General features: G+C 46.3%; 3 protein-coding genes across 3 annotated transcripts in view; 2 read left to right on the top strand and 1 right to left on the bottom strand.

Annotated features, from left to right (window-relative positions):
- Positions 1-17760, top strand: part of LOC141121849 (uncharacterized) — a 380396-nt gene that overhangs the window by 179993 nt on the left and 182643 nt on the right. The gene's annotated exons all lie outside the window — the stretch shown is intronic.
- LOC141121833 (uncharacterized) overlaps positions 1-17760 on the top strand; it is a 115292-nt gene that overhangs the window by 22555 nt on the left and 74977 nt on the right. Inside the window, exon 4 of the mRNA XM_073611549.1 lies at positions 8024-8214. Within this exon, the coding sequence (XP_073467650.1) occupies positions 8024-8214 (191 nt within the window). The remainder of the gene's footprint in view (positions 1-8023; positions 8215-17760) is intronic.
- On the bottom strand, positions 3156-14782 carry LOC141121869 (uncharacterized). The gene is made up of 8 exons (XM_073611627.1): positions 14649-14782; positions 13324-13444; positions 13114-13237; positions 12902-12999; positions 12606-12812; positions 12326-12526; positions 12080-12218; positions 3156-4453 (listed from the first exon to the last, which is right to left on the bottom strand). The coding sequence occupies exons 3-8, from the start codon at positions 13196-13198 to the stop codon at positions 3459-3461; spliced, it is 1725 nt and encodes a 574-aa protein (XP_073467728.1). The 5' UTR covers positions 13199-13237; positions 13324-13444; positions 14649-14782; the 3' UTR covers positions 3156-3458.

The following is a 17760-nucleotide window of genomic DNA, read 5'->3' as shown; positions in this document are numbered from 1 at the left end:
ATATACACCCCCTCTATCATCTCTATATACACCCCTCTATCATCTCTATATACACCCCTCTATCATCTCTATATACACCCCTCTATCATCTCTATATACACCCCTCTATCATCTCTATATACTCCCCCCTCTATCAACTCTATATGCTCCCCTCTATCATCTCTATATACTCCCCTCTATCATCTATATATACACCCCTCTATCATCTCTATATACACCCCTCTATCATCTCTATATACACCCCTCTATCATCTCTATATACTCCCCCCTCTATTAACTCTTTATACTCCCCCTCTATCATCTCTATATACTCCCCCTCTATCATCTCTATATACTCCCCCCTCTATCATCTCTATATATACCCCTATATCATCTCTATATACTCCCCCCTCTATCTACACCCCTCTATCACCTCCATATACACCCCCCTCTATATACTCCCCCTCTATCATCTCTATATACTCCCCCTCTATCATCTCTATATACTCCCCCCTCTATCATCTCTATATACACCCCTCTATCATCTCTATATACTCCCCCCTCTATCATCTCTATATACACCCCTCTATCATCTCTATATACTCCCCCCTCTATCTACACCCCTCTATCACCTCCATATACACCACCCTCTATATACACCCCTCTATCATCTCTATATACATCTCCCCTCCCCCGGTTGGTACACCCCATGTCTCCGGTAGGTTCCCCTCCCCCGGTTGGTACACCCCATGTCACCAAGATCTCCCAGGAGCCATTGCAAAGCCGGAAATGACGTTCGATGCCGAAGCCCCTAAAGGAGGAAGTGAAATTAGATACAGGCATAAATCAGGTAAGTGAACAGAAAAAAATAATAAATTGCTAGTTCATTTTAAGGATGCACATTAGTGCTGCATGGTGAGGAGTGAAAATGTGGAACTCCCTGAATGATTCTCTCTCAGTCAGGAGCCATAGGATCACCCCTAAAAGTTGCAGGAACATTCCAGTCAACACCCAGTGGGATCTTCCTGGGAAACTTCATGCCAGAGTCAAACTGAAGTGGAAGATGAAGAGGTTAACTGTGTTAATGTAGAACTATAGGCAAAACATTCTTTTTCATTTTGGATAGAGTCAGTGAGGACTATAACCCCTGTCCAATTTTCTTCTCTATCTCTGCCCTATTGGAGAGATTTCACTTCAATTCCTGTCCCATAGCCAAAGAGAAATTCAGAGGAAATCCCCACAAATGAAGGGGATTCCTTGGGGACGCCCCAGGTCACCAGAACTAGTGTCCCCATTGGAAAATTTCCCCTCTATTACTTTCTGGGGACAACTCAAAAATGTAGGATTTGTTTTAGTACATGCAATGATAATGGTAAACAGGACAAATGGAGAGGGGAAATCTCCCTAACGGGGGCACAGACAGCAATAAAAACTGACAGGGGTGCTACTCCCTCTATATAAAACTAACAAAACTTTTTGCCTTTAGTTATTCTTTAATGTGTTCTGATTGTTACTACAAATCAATGTTTTCCTTTTCAATGCTTTGCAGGGAGAAGGAACAAAGAGATCATTCCCTCTGTGCAGGGTCCTGTTTTGTTGACATGGCTCTAGGCTGTGATTGGACACAGCTGGCCTGCTGTGTCTAATCACAGTAGGGGGTTGGTGCTAGGATGTGCTCACATCCTGAATCCCTGAAGAGGCCAGCTGAAAGGGACCTCCAATACAGTAAATAGTGTAACCCAACCAGCGAACACAAAACAAACAACAGTCTAAATCCAATATGTACAGAGCATGGGATAACCAAATCATAGTCGTACCAGAGTCAGGGTCAAGCATGGGATATCAAGCAGAGGGGAGGTGGGAACAAGACAGGACAGGGAAAGGGAACCAGAGACGGACTGAGCAGGTAGGAAGAAATTAGTCTGCAGGGTCAGAGTCCAGGAACAGGAGATGGGTTGCAGGCTTTAGGAACACAGATCAGGGGCAGAACGAGAAAATACCAAGGCAAAGTGCAATAGCATTCACCAGGTTTAAATACACCTCCTGCAATCAGCATCAGGTGATGCCTGATTACAGGGGATGATGTCAGCTCCTGACTACCGAGAGACACCCACTGGTGGGCACCGGAACTGCAGCCTAAAGATCTGGGAGCACATTGCCACCAGCAGGTAAATCCTCTTCCGACTGTCAGCCTCCGACTGCTGGGAGACACCTGCTGGTGGACACTGGAACTGCAGCCCATAGATATGGGAGCCACATGGCCACCAGCAGGTGAAACCTTTCCTGACACCAGCAATGTACTGGTCTACGTTGTGCATGCATGGGCCGCCCATCTTCTGTATATTGTGGGCGGACCATCCATAAGCAGTTAATAATTGTATGATCTCTCAGTTATTTGTAGGAACCATGCCTGATGAAGTCATTGTATGAGAACGATCTCTCAGTTATTTGTAGGAACCATGCCCGATGAAGTCATTGTATGAGTACGATCTCTCAATTCTTTGTAGGAACCATGCGTGATGAAGTCATTGTATGAGTACGATCTCTCAGTTATTTGTAGGAACCATGCCTGATGAAGTCATTGTATGAGAACGATCTCTCAGTTATTTGTAGGAACCATGCCCGATGAAGTCATTGTATGAGTACGATCTCTCAATTCTTTGTAGGAACCATGCGTGATGAAGTCATTGTATGAGTACGATCTCTCAGTGATTTGTAGGAACCATGCCTGATAAAGTCATTGTATGAGTACGATCTCTCAGTTATTTGTAGGAACCATGCCTGATCAAGTAATTGTATGAGTATGATCTCTCAATTTACTTCATCAGGCATGGATCCTACAAATAACTAAGGAATGGATTTGTAAAAAATTTGTTAAATGTGACAAGCATTCATCCCGCCATGACAAATTCTTGCCATATTCACAGTGATTTCCTATGGTCGTCAGCTCCAGCTACTGACCATAATGCAGCATTTTTTCTAAAATAACGAATCAGAAAGAATAGTGCAATATTGCCTTATGCTCACTAGATGGAGCCAATGATCATAAAAAAATCACTGTATGAAGTAAATTTCAACCAACATTTGTCAAGGCTGGTTAATAACTTCTCACATTTGTCCAAGTTTAAATCTCTAAGTGTTTGTGAAAGCTTACACCAACAAATTTACTCAGCCAATGAAAGGTAATGAATCAATTTTTATTTTTCTACTGATGTCAATTGCCAACACGGTACAACACTTCAGCCATATCTTTGGTGATCTGTGATCTCCGTATGAACTGTTTTTTTCATGATGAAGATCAGCCATGGAGTATATCTGAGGTGTATATCAGGGTGTGCTTCTTCCCCACATGGGAGCTGTGATGTCCAGCAACATTCATATAGAAGACATTTCCCGCACTCAATGCACCAATACACCTCGAGGGTTGTGTGGGATCTCTGATGTACAGGAAGACAGGACTTCAGTCAGTAACAATTCCCTCACTCAGGACAGGGAAGTGGCTTTTCCTCCATGTGCAATCTCTGATGTGCGTTAAGATTGGACTTATCTGAAAAACATTTCCCACACTCAGGACAGGAATACGGCTTCTCCCCCGTGTGAGATCTCTGATGAGTGTAAAGATTGGACTTCCGTGAAAAACTTTTCCCACACTCAGGACAGGAATATGGCTTCTCCCCCAAATGAGATCTCTGATGTGTGTAAAGACTAGAATTACGTGAAAAACATTTTCCACACTCAGGACAGGAATACGGCTTCTCCCCCATGTGAGATCTCTGATGTGTGTAAAGACTAGAATTACGTGAAAAACATTTCCCGCACTCAGGACAGGAGTATGCCTTCTGTCCTGTGTGAGATCTCTGATGTGTTTTAAGATTGGATTTATCTAAAAAACATTTCCCGCACTCAGAACAGGAAAGTGGCTTCTCCCCCGTGTGCAATCTCTGATGTGTGTAAAGACTGGACTTTCTTGAAAAACATTTCCCGCACTCATGACAGGAATAAGGCTTCTCCCCTCTATGAGATCTCTGATGTGTGTGAAGATTGTACATCTGTGAAAAACATTTCCCACACTCAGAACATGAAAGTGACTTCACCCCCGTGTGAGATTTCTGATGTCTGTAAAGATGAGAAATATGTGAAAAATATTTCCCGCACTCAGGACAGGAATACGGCTTCTCCCCTGTGTGAGATCTTTTATGCACATCAAGACCAGATTTAAAATGGAAACATTTCCCGCACTCAGTACAGGAAAACCTCCCATCTGGTGGAAGGGCGGCACCGTTCCTCACAGTCTGAGATTCCTCAGGATAAGAGGAATACGATGGTCTATCTACACTGTGTGGTGCCGGATGGACATTTGAGGTAGTCGGGTTTTCTCCTGGACTATACTGTGTGATGTCCTCATCTTCTACTTTACAGTCTGGAGACAAAGTAAGACAATCCTCTGAGGTTTTCCTCGTCTCCCGTCCATCTACTAAAATAGAAATAAAAAGATTATTACTAGACATGAGCAGATTGGTTCCCCTAAACCAGGACTCCGCCCACATCAGACAGCTTTGTCTCTGCGGATATTACAATTCCACCCTCAAGGTAACTAGTAAATGGGTCCTCTGATATCCTACCAGATCATTTCTTTATTCATGGACCTTAGTCAGAGAGTGAGGAAACAACAAGAACTGTCTTTTATAGGAGTGACAGGGATGAGGGGATTATAGGTGAGGATGGGGAAAACAATAAAGTTGGGGCAAATGGTTTGGGCTGAGCAAAAGTTCGGCCCGAACAACGCCTGTTCAGCAAACACCTGAATTTGCAGGGTGTTCGGCAGGTGTCTGCCCCGCCGACTTCCCTGCAATTCACTGCGTGCTGCACAGTGCATTCTATAAGCCCTGATTAGGCAAAGCTTTGCCCAATCAGGGCACATTGAATAGCTGGTTATTAAGGAGCAGGGCCAGGAAGCTGGCCGCCACGTCCTTGACAACTGAGTCATCAGCTTTCATTGGAGTTCCCCGCTGACAGTTTAAAAAAAAAAAAAGTAACCAAAAAATTTAAAAAATGGCATAGGGGTCCCACCTGGTGTGGATTTTAAGGGGAATCCCATGCCAAAATAAAAAAAAACTGCGTAAGGGTTCCCCAAAATCCATAACAGACCCTTATACGAGCATGCAGCCTGGCAGGCCAAGAAAGGCAAGGTTATGACTAAGGCCTTATAGGCTGAAACGCGTAAACTGTTCTTATTTGCGTTTGGTCACTGTGGCTTGTCAATAAATATTATACTTCTTAAGAGCAATCACCGGAGTGCGGATCATCTTTTCCTCATTTACCTACTCAGCCAGCGACTGTGGATCGAGCACCTGGGATCTCTGCTTTCTATGTGATGTATGGGTAGTAGCACTGACTTTTTTGTTTATATTCAAGAAAGGCCACCACTTTAAGGGCAGGGGCTTATCAGAATTGGGAAGCTCCCTTTAATAAGGGGACTCCCAGATCCCGCGCCCCCCCCCCCCCATGTGAATGAGAATGGGGTACATGCTAACTCTACCCATTGGCCTAAAAAGTGAAAAATAAATTAAAAAAAAGGAGTCAGTTTTTGACAATTTCTTTATTAAAAATAAAAAAACAATGTCCCCCGATGTAAATCTATTGTCAATCACGACGCCACCGCCACTGCCGGACCCAAAAATAAAATAAAAAATGATCCGCCATCAACTAACGTAAACCGACAAATGCCTGGCTTGCCTTTTGACAGTTCTTGTATAGGTAAGGGGTGGAGCCACCTGGCAACATCACCTGGTGGCACAGTACCCCTTGTGACGTCCCTGACTGGTGCATGCTGGCTCGGCGACACCACAAGGGGCGGTGCTACAGAGTGACATCACCAGCTGGCTCCACCCCTTACCTATATAAGAACTGTCAAACAGCAAGCCAGGCATTTGGCGATTTGCCTTAGTTGATAGCGGATAGTTTTCTTTTTCGGGTCCGGTGGTGGCTATGGCATCGTGATTGATAACGGATTTACATTGGGGGACACAGTTTTTTCATTTTTAATAAAGGAATAGTCAAAAATGTCCTCCCGTTTTTATTTTTTTTACACTTTTTTGGAGAATAGGCAGGGGTACTATGTACCCCATACTCATTCACATGGGGGGACTGGGATCTGGGGGCTCCCTGATTCTGATAAGCCACCTGCCCCCCCCCCCCAGCCAGGGTTGTGGGGATGAGGCCCTTATCTCCATCAACATGGGGACAAGGTGCTTTGAGGTGGGGGGCAGAGCCCCTGCCCCAAAGCACCCACCCCCCATGTTGAGGGCATGTGGCCTAGTATGGTTCAGGAGGGGAGCACTCGCCCCCCCCCTTTTCCTTACTTGCCGGGCTGTATGCTCGGATAACGGTATGGCATGGATTTTTGGGAGAAACCCCACGCTATGTTTTCTATTGCTGGCAATGGTATTGTAATGTCAGCAATTTTAAGTGGTTGTAAAGTCAGAAAGGTTTTTATCTTAATGCATTCTATGTATTAAGATAAAAAGCCTTCTGTGTACAGCAGCCCCCTCATACTTACCTGAGCCTGTCTTTATCCAGCTATGTTGTAGGCATGTCTCGGCTGCCCAAGACTCTCCCTCCTCATTGGCTGAGATGGCAGCGCAGCATATTGGCTCCCGCTGCTATCAATAAAATTCAGAGAGCCAATGAGGAGAGAGAGGGGCAGGACAGGCAGCGGCTCCATGTCTGAATAGACACAGGGAGCTGCGGCTCGGCTCGGGTGCCCCCATGGCAAGCTGCTTGCTGTGGGGACACTTGTCAGGAGGGAGGGGCCAGGAGCATCGAAGAGGGACCCGAGAAGAGGAGGAGCTGGGCTGCTCTGTGTAAAACCACTGCACAAAGCAGGTAAGTATAACATTTGTTATTTTTAACAAAAATAAAAAATGAGACATTTGTATCACTTTAAATATGATTTGACATTTTTTTTCTTTAGAAATGTCATTATTGTTGCAGCAGGTTCTATACATGGTACAGATGGGCCACTTTACAGGTAGACTAAGGGGACCCCCCAGGCACTATATTTAACCACTTGCCTACAGGGCACTTACACCCCCTTCTTGCCCAGGCCATTTTTCAGCTTTCAGCGCTGCCGCACTTTGAATGACAATTGCGCGGTCATGCTACACTGTACCCAGATTCCATTTTTATTCGTTTCTTCACACAAATAGAACTTTTTTTGTTGGTATTTAATCACTGCTGGGTTTTTTTTACTATTAAAAAAAAAAAGACCAAAAAATTGGAAAAAAACATTTTTTTTTACTTAGTTTCTGTCAGTAAATTTTGTAATTAAGTAATTTTTCTCCTTCACTTATGTGCGCTGATGAGGTGGCACTGATAGGCTGAACTGGTGGGCACTGATTAGGTGGCACTGATGAGGAGGCACTAATATGCCGCACTTATGGGCACTGATTGGTGGCACTGGTGGGCACTGATAGGTAGAAGAAAAAAGGAGGGTGCACCGACCTTGTGCATTACCAATGTTTATACTCACAAACAAATGAGCAAGTCAGGCTTTGTCAAATAATATAACAGCGTCTCTGAGCATCGGCAATTTTAACCAGATGTTATAGGGATCAGACGATGTCCTAAATGGCTGACGCGTTTCAAGGGCGCACCCTATTCATCAGAGCCTACACGGACAGTAACTTGTCCCTTGCAGGTGCCTCCATATATGTCTATGCGCCAATACACCAGACGACGCCCACCAAAGTGGGACACACCAGTTTGCATAGTGCCTACACATGGGAAAAAGGTTATAGATGGCTATCGCTTGACGTAGCATCCTTGTACACATCCATCGAGCACGAATTTGGTCTTAGAGCCATAGAGTACTATCTGGCTGAAGCACATTCGTTCAATCACATGCAAGCTCATTTCATATATGAATGTATTGAGTTCACTCTGACTCATAATTACTTCTCATTTATGGATAGCTTCTATAGGCAGGTGAAGGGGACAGCCATGGGTGCCAGGTTGGCCCCCAGTTATGCAAATTTATTCATAGGGTACTGGGAGCTCAAGTATATTTGGCCAAACAACACCTTTGGGAGGAACCTGGTACTGTATTCACGATACATCGTTGATGTCCTCATCATTTGGAGTGGTACCGATGATGAGCTGGAAGGATTCCTTGAGCATTGTGCAAGGAATCCTTTTGGTATTACGTTTACACATGTTGTAGATGAAAAGTCCTTGGTATTTGTAGACCTAAAGGCTAAACTTGGATGCACCAATAGACTAGTCTTCAAGATCGGATCCGACTCAAGAATCTTCCAGTTCTTTCTAAATATTTTTTGTATTGTGGAAGCTTTATTGTTAAATCTGGTGCAGAACCGTACTTGTGGTTGTTTATCCTTATCACATTTAGTACCTTTTTCACCCCATACACAGACACCATCGTACAGGCCAACGATAATGGATTAATTCACTCAAGAACCCATTTCAAGCCGAGCGCTGGGAATAACTATCTCCATGCCCACAGCCATCATCATTCAAGCTGGATCAAAAACTTCCCTTTTGGCCAGTTTTCTAGGCTTAGGTGAACTTGTACCCTAAAAAATAACTATGAAGAACAAAGTCAGATTCTCAAGAGTAAATTTAGGGAAAAGGGGTACGAAGATGTACATCTAGAAGAGGCCTACCAAAAATATCTACAGCTGTACGATGGTGTCTGTGTATGGGGTAAGAAAGGTACTAAATGTGATAAGGATAAAACAACCACAAGTACGGTTCTGCACCAGATTTAACAATAAAGCTTCCATAATACAAAAAATCTTTAGAAAGAACTGGAAGATTAAGGTGGAATCATTCAAAGATTCCAATTGATTTTAATTGTATCAAATCGAATTTTAAATTCCAGTGGCTTTTTTGTAGCCGGCTATTGATCTTACCCACTGTGAAACTTGCAGGTTTTCTCCATGTGTGTCTGCGTGCTATGTATACCCATCTAGTGCCCAGTAGATGTCATTATAGCGTTCTTTTTAATTATTGATAGTTTGTCCCTTAGGAGTTCCCAACTAGGCCACCAGGGGGTGAGGCATTAGGTTCCTAGGGCTCTAGCTGTGTGTGCATGCGCGGTTGCGCACGCACACTTTGCTATTGTAGCCAAGATAGCGAAAAACACTCCGGGTGGTCAATACGCTACGAGCGGCCAGAAGTGGCGGGTGGAACGCATACACACACGCACTTCCTGGCCGTGCCTCCTGCACACATGCCACTGCCTGTGGGTGAGCGCAGGAGCGGAAGCAGCGCCGTGGTTTGCCGGATGTTGTGGGTGCAACGCAAACACCCACACTTCCTGGTAGACGGAACGGCGCTGTGATTCACCCATCACCGTGGCTGGCTGTCCTCTCTAAACACCACACAGGATATCCACCATCTACCACCCGCTCTGTCGCCCTCAATATCTTTCCAGAAAGGCATCGGGATTGTGAGGAGAAGGTAGGATGGGGTTGATATATGCACTTGGTTACTGTGTGGGGGCGATGGAAGCTTACCAACCCCAGCCCACAACATGTGATAGACTTCGATGGGAGCTTATATACATACAATAAACATCACATGGGGAGTGTTATGCACTTGTAATCCACCCACCATATTAGAAGCTAAGAGTGTATTTTTACTAACTCATTGGGCGGGGCGGGACTGGCCTATGCAGACGGGTGTGTCCCACTTCGGTGGGCGTCGTCTGGTGTATGGGCGCGTTGACATATATGGAGGCACCTGCAAGGGACAAGTTACTGTCCGTGTAGGCTCTGAGGAAAAGGGTGTGCCCTTGAAACGCGTCAGCCGTTTAGGACATCGTCTGATCCCTAAAACATCTGGTCCGAATTGCCGATGCTCAGAGACGCTGTTATATTATTTGACAAAGCCTGAATTGCTCATTTGTTTGTGAGTATAAACATTGTTTTTATGCTGGAAATTAAAAACTTGCCTTTGGTAATGCACAAGGCCGGTGCGCCCTCATTTTTTCCTTTTTTTCTTCTAGTTATATGAATACCCATTATTCTGAGGAGGGCTGCAGGACTATAAGCATTGCTTGAATGTAAAGAGTTGGTCACACCATGTAATAGAGACTTTACATCAAAGCGCAGGAGGATTTTTTCTGTTTTGGGCACTGACAGGTGGCACAGATAGGCGGTACTGATGGGCATTGATGGGTGGCACTGATGGGCGACACTAATGGGCATTGATGGACAGCAGTGATGGACATTGATGGGTGGGACTTATAGCCAGCACTGACTGGCATCACTAATGGGCACTGATTGGTGGCACTTGTAGGCAGTGGTGGGCACTGATTGCTGGTAATGGTGGGCACTGATTGCTGGCACTTTTGGCGCTATGTTATCAGGGCACTGATGATCAGTGCCCTGATTACATGTTTAGTTACACCCTGCGAGGAGATGTCACCGATCAGCTCTCCTCGCCACACACTTTATCAGTGTGAGGCAAGGAGCGCCGGTTACCGGCATCTCCATGTTTACATGTGACCAGCTGTGATTGGGCACAGCCAAATACATGGTTAAAGAGCCGCAAATGCGGCTATGTACAGAGATTGGGGTTGCGGCGTGTCCTAGCAACACGGTGCAGCGCATGATCGCCACACTGAGCGCCCCCCGTGGGCACGTGAGAGCGGCTGTTCTGGGACGCCGTTGCATGACAGCGTGACAGAACGAGAGCAGCACCGCCCTGCCGTGATTTGACAGTGGTCGGGGGCGGCAACTAGTTTAAAATAATTTTTAATTTTTATGATTGAACTTTAAATAGCATTAAAATCACTGCTCTTGTAAAAACAATCTTTTTTAAAAAACATTTTTTGCATTGATACATGTCCCACATGGCAGTACCCAGCCCCCATACCCTTTTTTGTCCAATTACTTGCATAAAAGCCTTCAAAATGGGCACTTTTGATTTTTCAAGTTAGGGTCCCATAGAATTAAATAGGGTTTGCCGTTCAGATCAGAACTTTTTCTCTGTTCAGGAGTTCTGGTGCAAACCAAACAGGGGGGTGTTTGGCCCAACTCTATCATTGTCATCTTCCCAACACATGAAGTCCTGTACTTCCTTATTTAGTCCATGATATAGTCAGCGGGGCTGAGCCCCACCAGAGGTCAGAGAGTGAGGATGAGTGAGGGGAAGGAGTGAGGGGAGAACAAACAAGATGAAGACTGGACTGATCCTGAAGACCACCATCATTGGGTTATTGACTCCTCCCTCATTATCACTTTCTGTTTAAGGTTCCAAAGTCTGAGGATGTTATCACATTATTATCAACATGTAAACTTCTGTGCTCCAATCAAATCATCAGATATAAAATGTCCAGCTTGTAGGAAATGGGTGTAACAAAAGAGAATACATATTATGTTTATATATAGCAGTGGGTAGAGGGGAGAGAGCAGAAGTCAGGACTATGTAATGTACAACATATTGTATAAGATACAACAGATAGGACTATATAGTATCAGAATGATGTAATGTACAACATAGAGTATATAGTGCAGGGGTCAGGAGTATATAATGTACAATATAAATTATATAGTGTAAGGGTCAGGACTCATAATATTGGTATTCAGTAATCAGTGGAAGCTTAAATGTTTACATGAGACAAGTTGCAGAGATTCCACACCGCTGCCTCCCATCTCCTGAGACTGCACTCAGTGACTTGGGTCTGAGACTATACAGACATATCCCTTCACTCGGCACAGCCAGCAGACAACAGAGGAAGAAACCACGGGAGAATCTGAGATCTTACTAGACTCAGGAAAGGGGAAAGAGACCCAAGACTCATACCCCAGGTGCCTAGGTCGAGTAATGCCTATGGTAAAAGTCAAACATTTGTGCCAACCCCAGAATTTCCATAAATCCAGTCTAGATACATAAATTGTAGCTGCAGCACAGAGAAGGAAGATTATCCGAGAACAATAAAGGAATACAGGACGGGGAACACAGCTCAGGAAAGTGACCAGGGGATTACAGGCTGATATCACCCAGTCCTTGCCCTACTCTGGACCAATCAGTGATCAGTATGGGTGGAGGAATGTATTTAGTGTTAATGACCCACCTGTACTGATCTCTGTAGGAGTGTCCTCCTCTATAAATGTCCCCGTTATTCCATCCTCCTCCATAGACTGCTGATCATCCTTCACATAACTCTCTTCTTCTGATTTAATCTCAGCCTTTATATCTATCAGATCTTCACCCTAAACCAAGAAAAATAAATAAAATTTAATTGGTAGACTATAAACTCACATAACAATCCACACATAATCTTCACAAATCCATGTTCTAGATGCTCCGTCCCACCAACCTTGTAAAGGATGGTGTGACCTTCCTGTGTGGAATCCCGGGAATACAGAGGACGGGGACATCTCTCTGGTGGGTTCCTGGTATTAGGTGGCTCCATCATATCCTTGTGTCCTTCTGAAAACTCCTCCATCACTCCATACTCCTCATCCTCCTCTTTATACTCTTCTTTAACAACAATATTATAATCCCTGAGGTTTCCACTCTGAATATATAATAAAACATTCACTGTAACAAACATGCTGTGTATAAATCAGAACTACCAATAATTGTCAATCATCTACCTGATGATGGTGAGGGATGGTGTGATCTTCCTGTGTGGAATCCCGGGAATACAGAGGATGGGGACATCTCTCTGGTGGGTTTCTGTAGCTGGATGATTCCACCATGGTGTCCTGGTACAGATCTTTGTGTTCTTTTAGAAACTCCTCATCCTCCTCCTCTTTTATCTCTTCTTTAACCTCAACTTTAGAATCTCTCAAGTTTCCACTCTGAATATAGAATAAAAATGACATCAATGGTAACAATGCAGATAATGTACAGATCCTAATGATACTATCAGTGATTGTTCCTCATCTACCTGGTGATGGTGAGGGATGGTGTGATCTTCCTGTGTGGAATCCCGGGAATACAGAGGATGGGGACATCTCTTTGGTGGGTTCCCATTACTGGATCCATCTGTAGGAAACACACACTGACTGAATACATTGTTTCTATGTGTTTATCAGATGATGGGGGATCTAGGTGGACCCTCCGTACTGCTCTCTCCTTTACACTAAAGTCTCCTCTTACCTGGTGATGTGAGGGGCGGCTGATTGTCCATCATGACGTCCTTGTAGAGATCCTTGTGTCCTTCTAAATACTCCCACTCCTCCATGGAGAAATAGACAGTGACATCCTGACACCTTATAGGAACCTGACACACACAATGATACAGTCACCATCCAGACACATCCCTTGTCTGTTACTGGATAATGTCCCAGAATTCCCAGCACCGCTCACCTCTCCTCCATGATCTCTCTGGTGACTTCTAGAATCTTCTTTGTATTTCTCTATTCTATCAGGGAGGGAGGTGGGGCAATGTGATGGTCATATGATCTCCAGACTTCACAGGAGGAAAACTCTAGATATGAACACAAAGAGCAAAAGCAAATGATATTCCCAGAATCCCCCTCACCTCACGATTCAGGAGTCCATTATATTAAAGCCCCCCATTTCAGACTGAGGTATAGTTTAACCACACAGGACCCCCATGTAATTACATACAACACGGGACCAACAGTACCACTTTGCAAGTGAGGATGCCAAAGGTCCACCCACATCCTAAGAGCATCAGAAAAAAAGCCAGATGGAGGGACATTGGGAGGAGGAGCTGTGAGGTCAGTGTGATGTCATAGCACATATAGACTCTGGATGGAGGGACATTTGGATGGGGAGATTTGAGGGGTCCTCTATATGAGGCTCCCATGCAAACCAAATCATTGTTCCTGGGTGCGTCCTACCTCTCCTGAACTGAAGAGTGAATTTTGACCTTTACCATACAGAAATCTGTCAGGAATCTGTGAAAGTAATCTCTCATGTGATCAGGTGATGTGCGGAGGAACGGAGTGTAAATAGCAGACAATTTTCTCCAGAGCTCCTAATGGTGGGGATGGATTTTGCTGAGTGCTGGTGCCAAGTTTCCACCCCCCAGGATCACTGCAGGTGTGGAGAAAAGCTGTGTAAGAGGATATGGAGGAGAGATGAGGAGGAGATCCAGGAATCAGGATAAAGGTCAGGACAAGCAACAGACGAGCGCATCCAAGAGATGAAGCCGGGGTCACTACACAGAAAATCAATCCAAGGAAACAACAGGCAGGACGAGGAATAGCAAGAAGGAGCTCAGAGACAAATGAGAATATTGCTCAGCCAATGGGAGATTATCTCAGCATGACTTACATAATGAAGGAGATGAGGGGGAGGGGAGGAAGTCACTTATGGTGACCATAGAGACATGGAAATTCAGCTGGTTCAGCAGGGATCGGTCACATTTCCATCCATGTGTGGTCACTGCCGGATAAAAGTCACTCCATCAGCGGCTGCAGCCAATAGCTTCATCACTGATCTGTGTATTCTGAGAGCGGAGGAGCGCCCCCCATTGTCAGAATACAATAGTGCAGCGGGGAGGATTCCCCCATCCCCCTCCAATGTGTGGATGCGGGAATTGGTTGTTTTTCCTCTCATCCCGCTGGCTGAACGATAAAACTGAACCATGTATGGCCAGATTAGGAAGGAAGATATATTAATCATCAACTGATCCCCCCTGAAGGGGTTAATCTACATATTACCTCCTCTGCCGCCAGATCCAGCAGTGTCTTCTCTCTACGTCCTTCCAAATTGAATGTCTGTCAGTACCTGACATCACTTCCTGTCTGTATTCCATAGAGACTTCCTGTCTGGGTTGAGGTGAGATCACCACCTTGTGGAGCTCAGAGAAACTGCAGCTCAAGAAACGTCTGGTAATATGAACACGGCCTTGTGCTGTGTGTGTATGTACTGCAGACATCCCAACCTGCAAAAACTAATTTCTGGGAGGTTCCAAACTCTTTTCAGGAAGGTGACGCTTCGCGACACGCCGTCCCCCCCCACCCAATAAAATGCAGCCTTACCAGTGCCCGTGAAATGCAGCCTGATCACTCAGCTGCTGGTTCTGGGGTCTGGCTGCTGGAGCTGAGCTGTTGGTCCTGGAGTCTGCTGGTTGCTGGGACCAAGGGTCTGGTTGCTGGAGCTGGGCTGTTGGTCCTGGGGGGCCATCCCAGTCAGAGAATTTCCCAGCAGGAGGGGGGTGGGCAGAGCCAGAGAGAAGACTGGGCGCCGTGATCTGCAAGCTGTAGCAATAGTACAGGGGGGGGGCAGGAGGGCACAGTACAGGGGGGGCAGGAGGGCACAGTATAGGGGGGGCAGGATGGGACGGTGCAGCAGTTAGGAGGGTACAGTACAGGGGGGGCAGGAGGACACAGTACAGGGGGGGCAGGATTGGACGGTGCAGTAGTTAGGAGGGTACAGTACAGTGGGGGCAGGAGGGCACAGTACAGGGGGGGCAGGATGGGACGGTACAGCAGTTAGGAGGGTACAGTACAGGGGGGGCAGGAGGGCACAGTACAGGAGGCCAGGATGGGACAGTATAGCAGTTAGGAGGGTACAGTACAGGGGGCCACAGAAGACGGGGACAGGAAGGTACAGTACGGAAGGGCAGGATAGGACGGTGCAGTAGTTAGGAGGGTACAGTACAGGGGGGGGGCAGGAGGGCTCAGTACAGGGGGGGCAGGATGGGACGGTACAGCAGTTAGGAGGGTACAGTACAGGGGGGAGGATATTACGGTGCAGCAGTTAGGAGGGTACAGTACAGGGGGGGCAGGAGGGCACAGTACAGGAGGCCAGGATGGGACAGTATAGCAGTTAGGAGGGTTCAGTACAGGGGGCCACAGAAGACAGGGACAGGAAGGTACAGTATGGAAGGGCAGGATAGGACGGTGCAGTAGTTAGGAGGGTACAGTACAGAAGGGGGGCAGGAGGGCACAGTACAGGGGGGGCAGGATGGGACGGTGCAGCAGTTAGGAGGGTACAGTACAGAAGGGGGGGCAGGAGGGCACAGTACAGGGGGGGCAGGATGGGACGGTGCAGAAGTTAGGAGGGTACAGTACGGGGGGGCAGGAGGGCACAGTACAGGCGGGGCAGGATGGGACGGTGCAGCAGTTAGGAGGGTACAGTACAGGGGGGGCAGGAGGGCACAGTACAGGGGGGGGCAGGATGGGACGGTGCAGCAGTTAGGAGGGTACAGTACAGAAGGGGGGGCAGGAGGGCACAGTACAGGGGGGGCAGGATGGGATGGTACAGCAGTTAGGAGGGTACAGTACAGGGGGGAGGATATTACGGTGCAGCAGTTAGGAGGGTACAGTACGGGGGGGGGCAGGAGGGCACAGTATAGCAGTTAGGAGGGTACAGCACAGGGGGCCACAGAAGACGGGGGACAGGAAGGTACAGTACAGGGGGGGCAGGAGAGAACAGTATGGGTGGGGAGGAGGGCACAGTACAGGGGGAGGATAAGTGGACACAGTACAGGGGGCAGGAGGGTACAGTATAGGGTACAGTATAGGGGAAGTAATGTATTATACGGCTATGGTCTCCTCAAGAAGAGCTGTGCAGGGAAGCTGACATTGCAGATTCTGGCAGGCTGCCACTGGGCCAAATCTACAAATGGAAGAACTCCCCCTCTACCTTCCCCTCCAGAGTTTCTGGCTTTCTTCTGGTGCTTTGTAGGGGTGAAGGAAGAACCTCAAGGCGGAGCATCTTATTACTGCTGCTGCTTGTGTGGGTGGGATGTGTACTGCGCCAATCACACGGGATGAATAGAAGAGGAGGGTCAGTAGGGATTGGGGCAGTACACATCCCACCCACACAAGCAGCAGAAGTAATAAGATGCTCCGCCTTGAGGTTCTTCCTTCACCCTGAAAAAAATGGGGGGGGGGGGGGGATGGAGATGGGAACCATGGGGTAAGGGAGAAGGAGTAGGGGGTGGAGGTGGGTAGGAGATGGGGGATGGGTAGAGAAGAACTGTAGTAAGACTGGGGGAATTGAGGTCTGTATAGGGATTAAAAAAAAGGAGGAGGATTTGTGATAGAATGAGGGAAGGGGGTGAGGCATATAGATGGGGTGGAGGGGACTGCAGAGGGATGGGCATGGGAAATACTGTTGGCTGGTGAGGAATAGCCACAGTATAATAAAAGCAAATAGGCTGTGAAGGATATACAGTACATACACACACAGCACAAGGCCGTGTTCACACTACCAGATGTTTTTCAGGGCTGCAGTTCCTCTGAGCTCCACAAGGTGGTGATCTTACTTCCAACCAGAGGTATCTATGAAAGACAGGAAGCCATGTCAGATACAGACAGGAAGTGATATCATGTAGGGACAGAAAGGCTCCCTACCTTAGTGTCCTCCCAACTAGCTCTCTTAAATATTACGGCCTCTTAGGGTTGCCACCTCATCACTTTAAAACCGAACACATATGAATTACACAGGTTCTGTGGCTGATTAAGGTGATAATTAAACTCACTTGGTGCCTTATCTGCATTAAATCAGAACCCGTGTAATTCATATTTGTTTGGGTTTAAAGAGATCAGGTGGCAACCCTACTGTCTCCTCTGTTGAAATAATGAAAGTTATATAGCATTTACCAAACAATAAAGCCCCTGGCCCTGATGGGTTTACTGGGAAATTATTTAAATGGTTTAAAGATATTCTTCATCCAACTTTGGCAGATGTATATAATAGGATTTGGTCAGGCTGCACCTATTTGTCAACTGGCAATCAGCGGTATATTAAACTATTAGCTAAGAAAGGCAAAGATCCCTTAGAACCTTAGTCCTATCAACCTATCTCTTTATCAAACTTAGA

This window comes from Aquarana catesbeiana, unplaced genomic scaffold (genome assembly GCF_042186555.1).
Source record: "Aquarana catesbeiana isolate 2022-GZ unplaced genomic scaffold, ASM4218655v1 unanchor233, whole genome shotgun sequence".
Taxonomy (NCBI): domain Eukaryota; kingdom Metazoa; phylum Chordata; class Amphibia; order Anura; family Ranidae; genus Aquarana; species Aquarana catesbeiana.
This window is presented reverse-complemented; position numbering and strand designations above follow the sequence as displayed.

Coding starts and splice junctions, on each gene's coding strand:
- LOC141121869 (XM_073611627.1), bottom strand. CDS start 13,198: ATGGAGGAGTGGGAGTATTTAGAAGGACACAAGGATCTCTACAAGGAC. Junction 13,000..13,113: donor GCCGCCCCTCACATCACCAG/GTAAGAGGAGAC, acceptor TGTTTCCTACAG/ATGGATCCAGTAATGGGAAC. Junction 12,813..12,901: donor CCATCCCTCACCATCACCAG/GTAGATGAGGAA, acceptor TTCTATATTCAG/AGTGGAAACTTGAGAGATTC.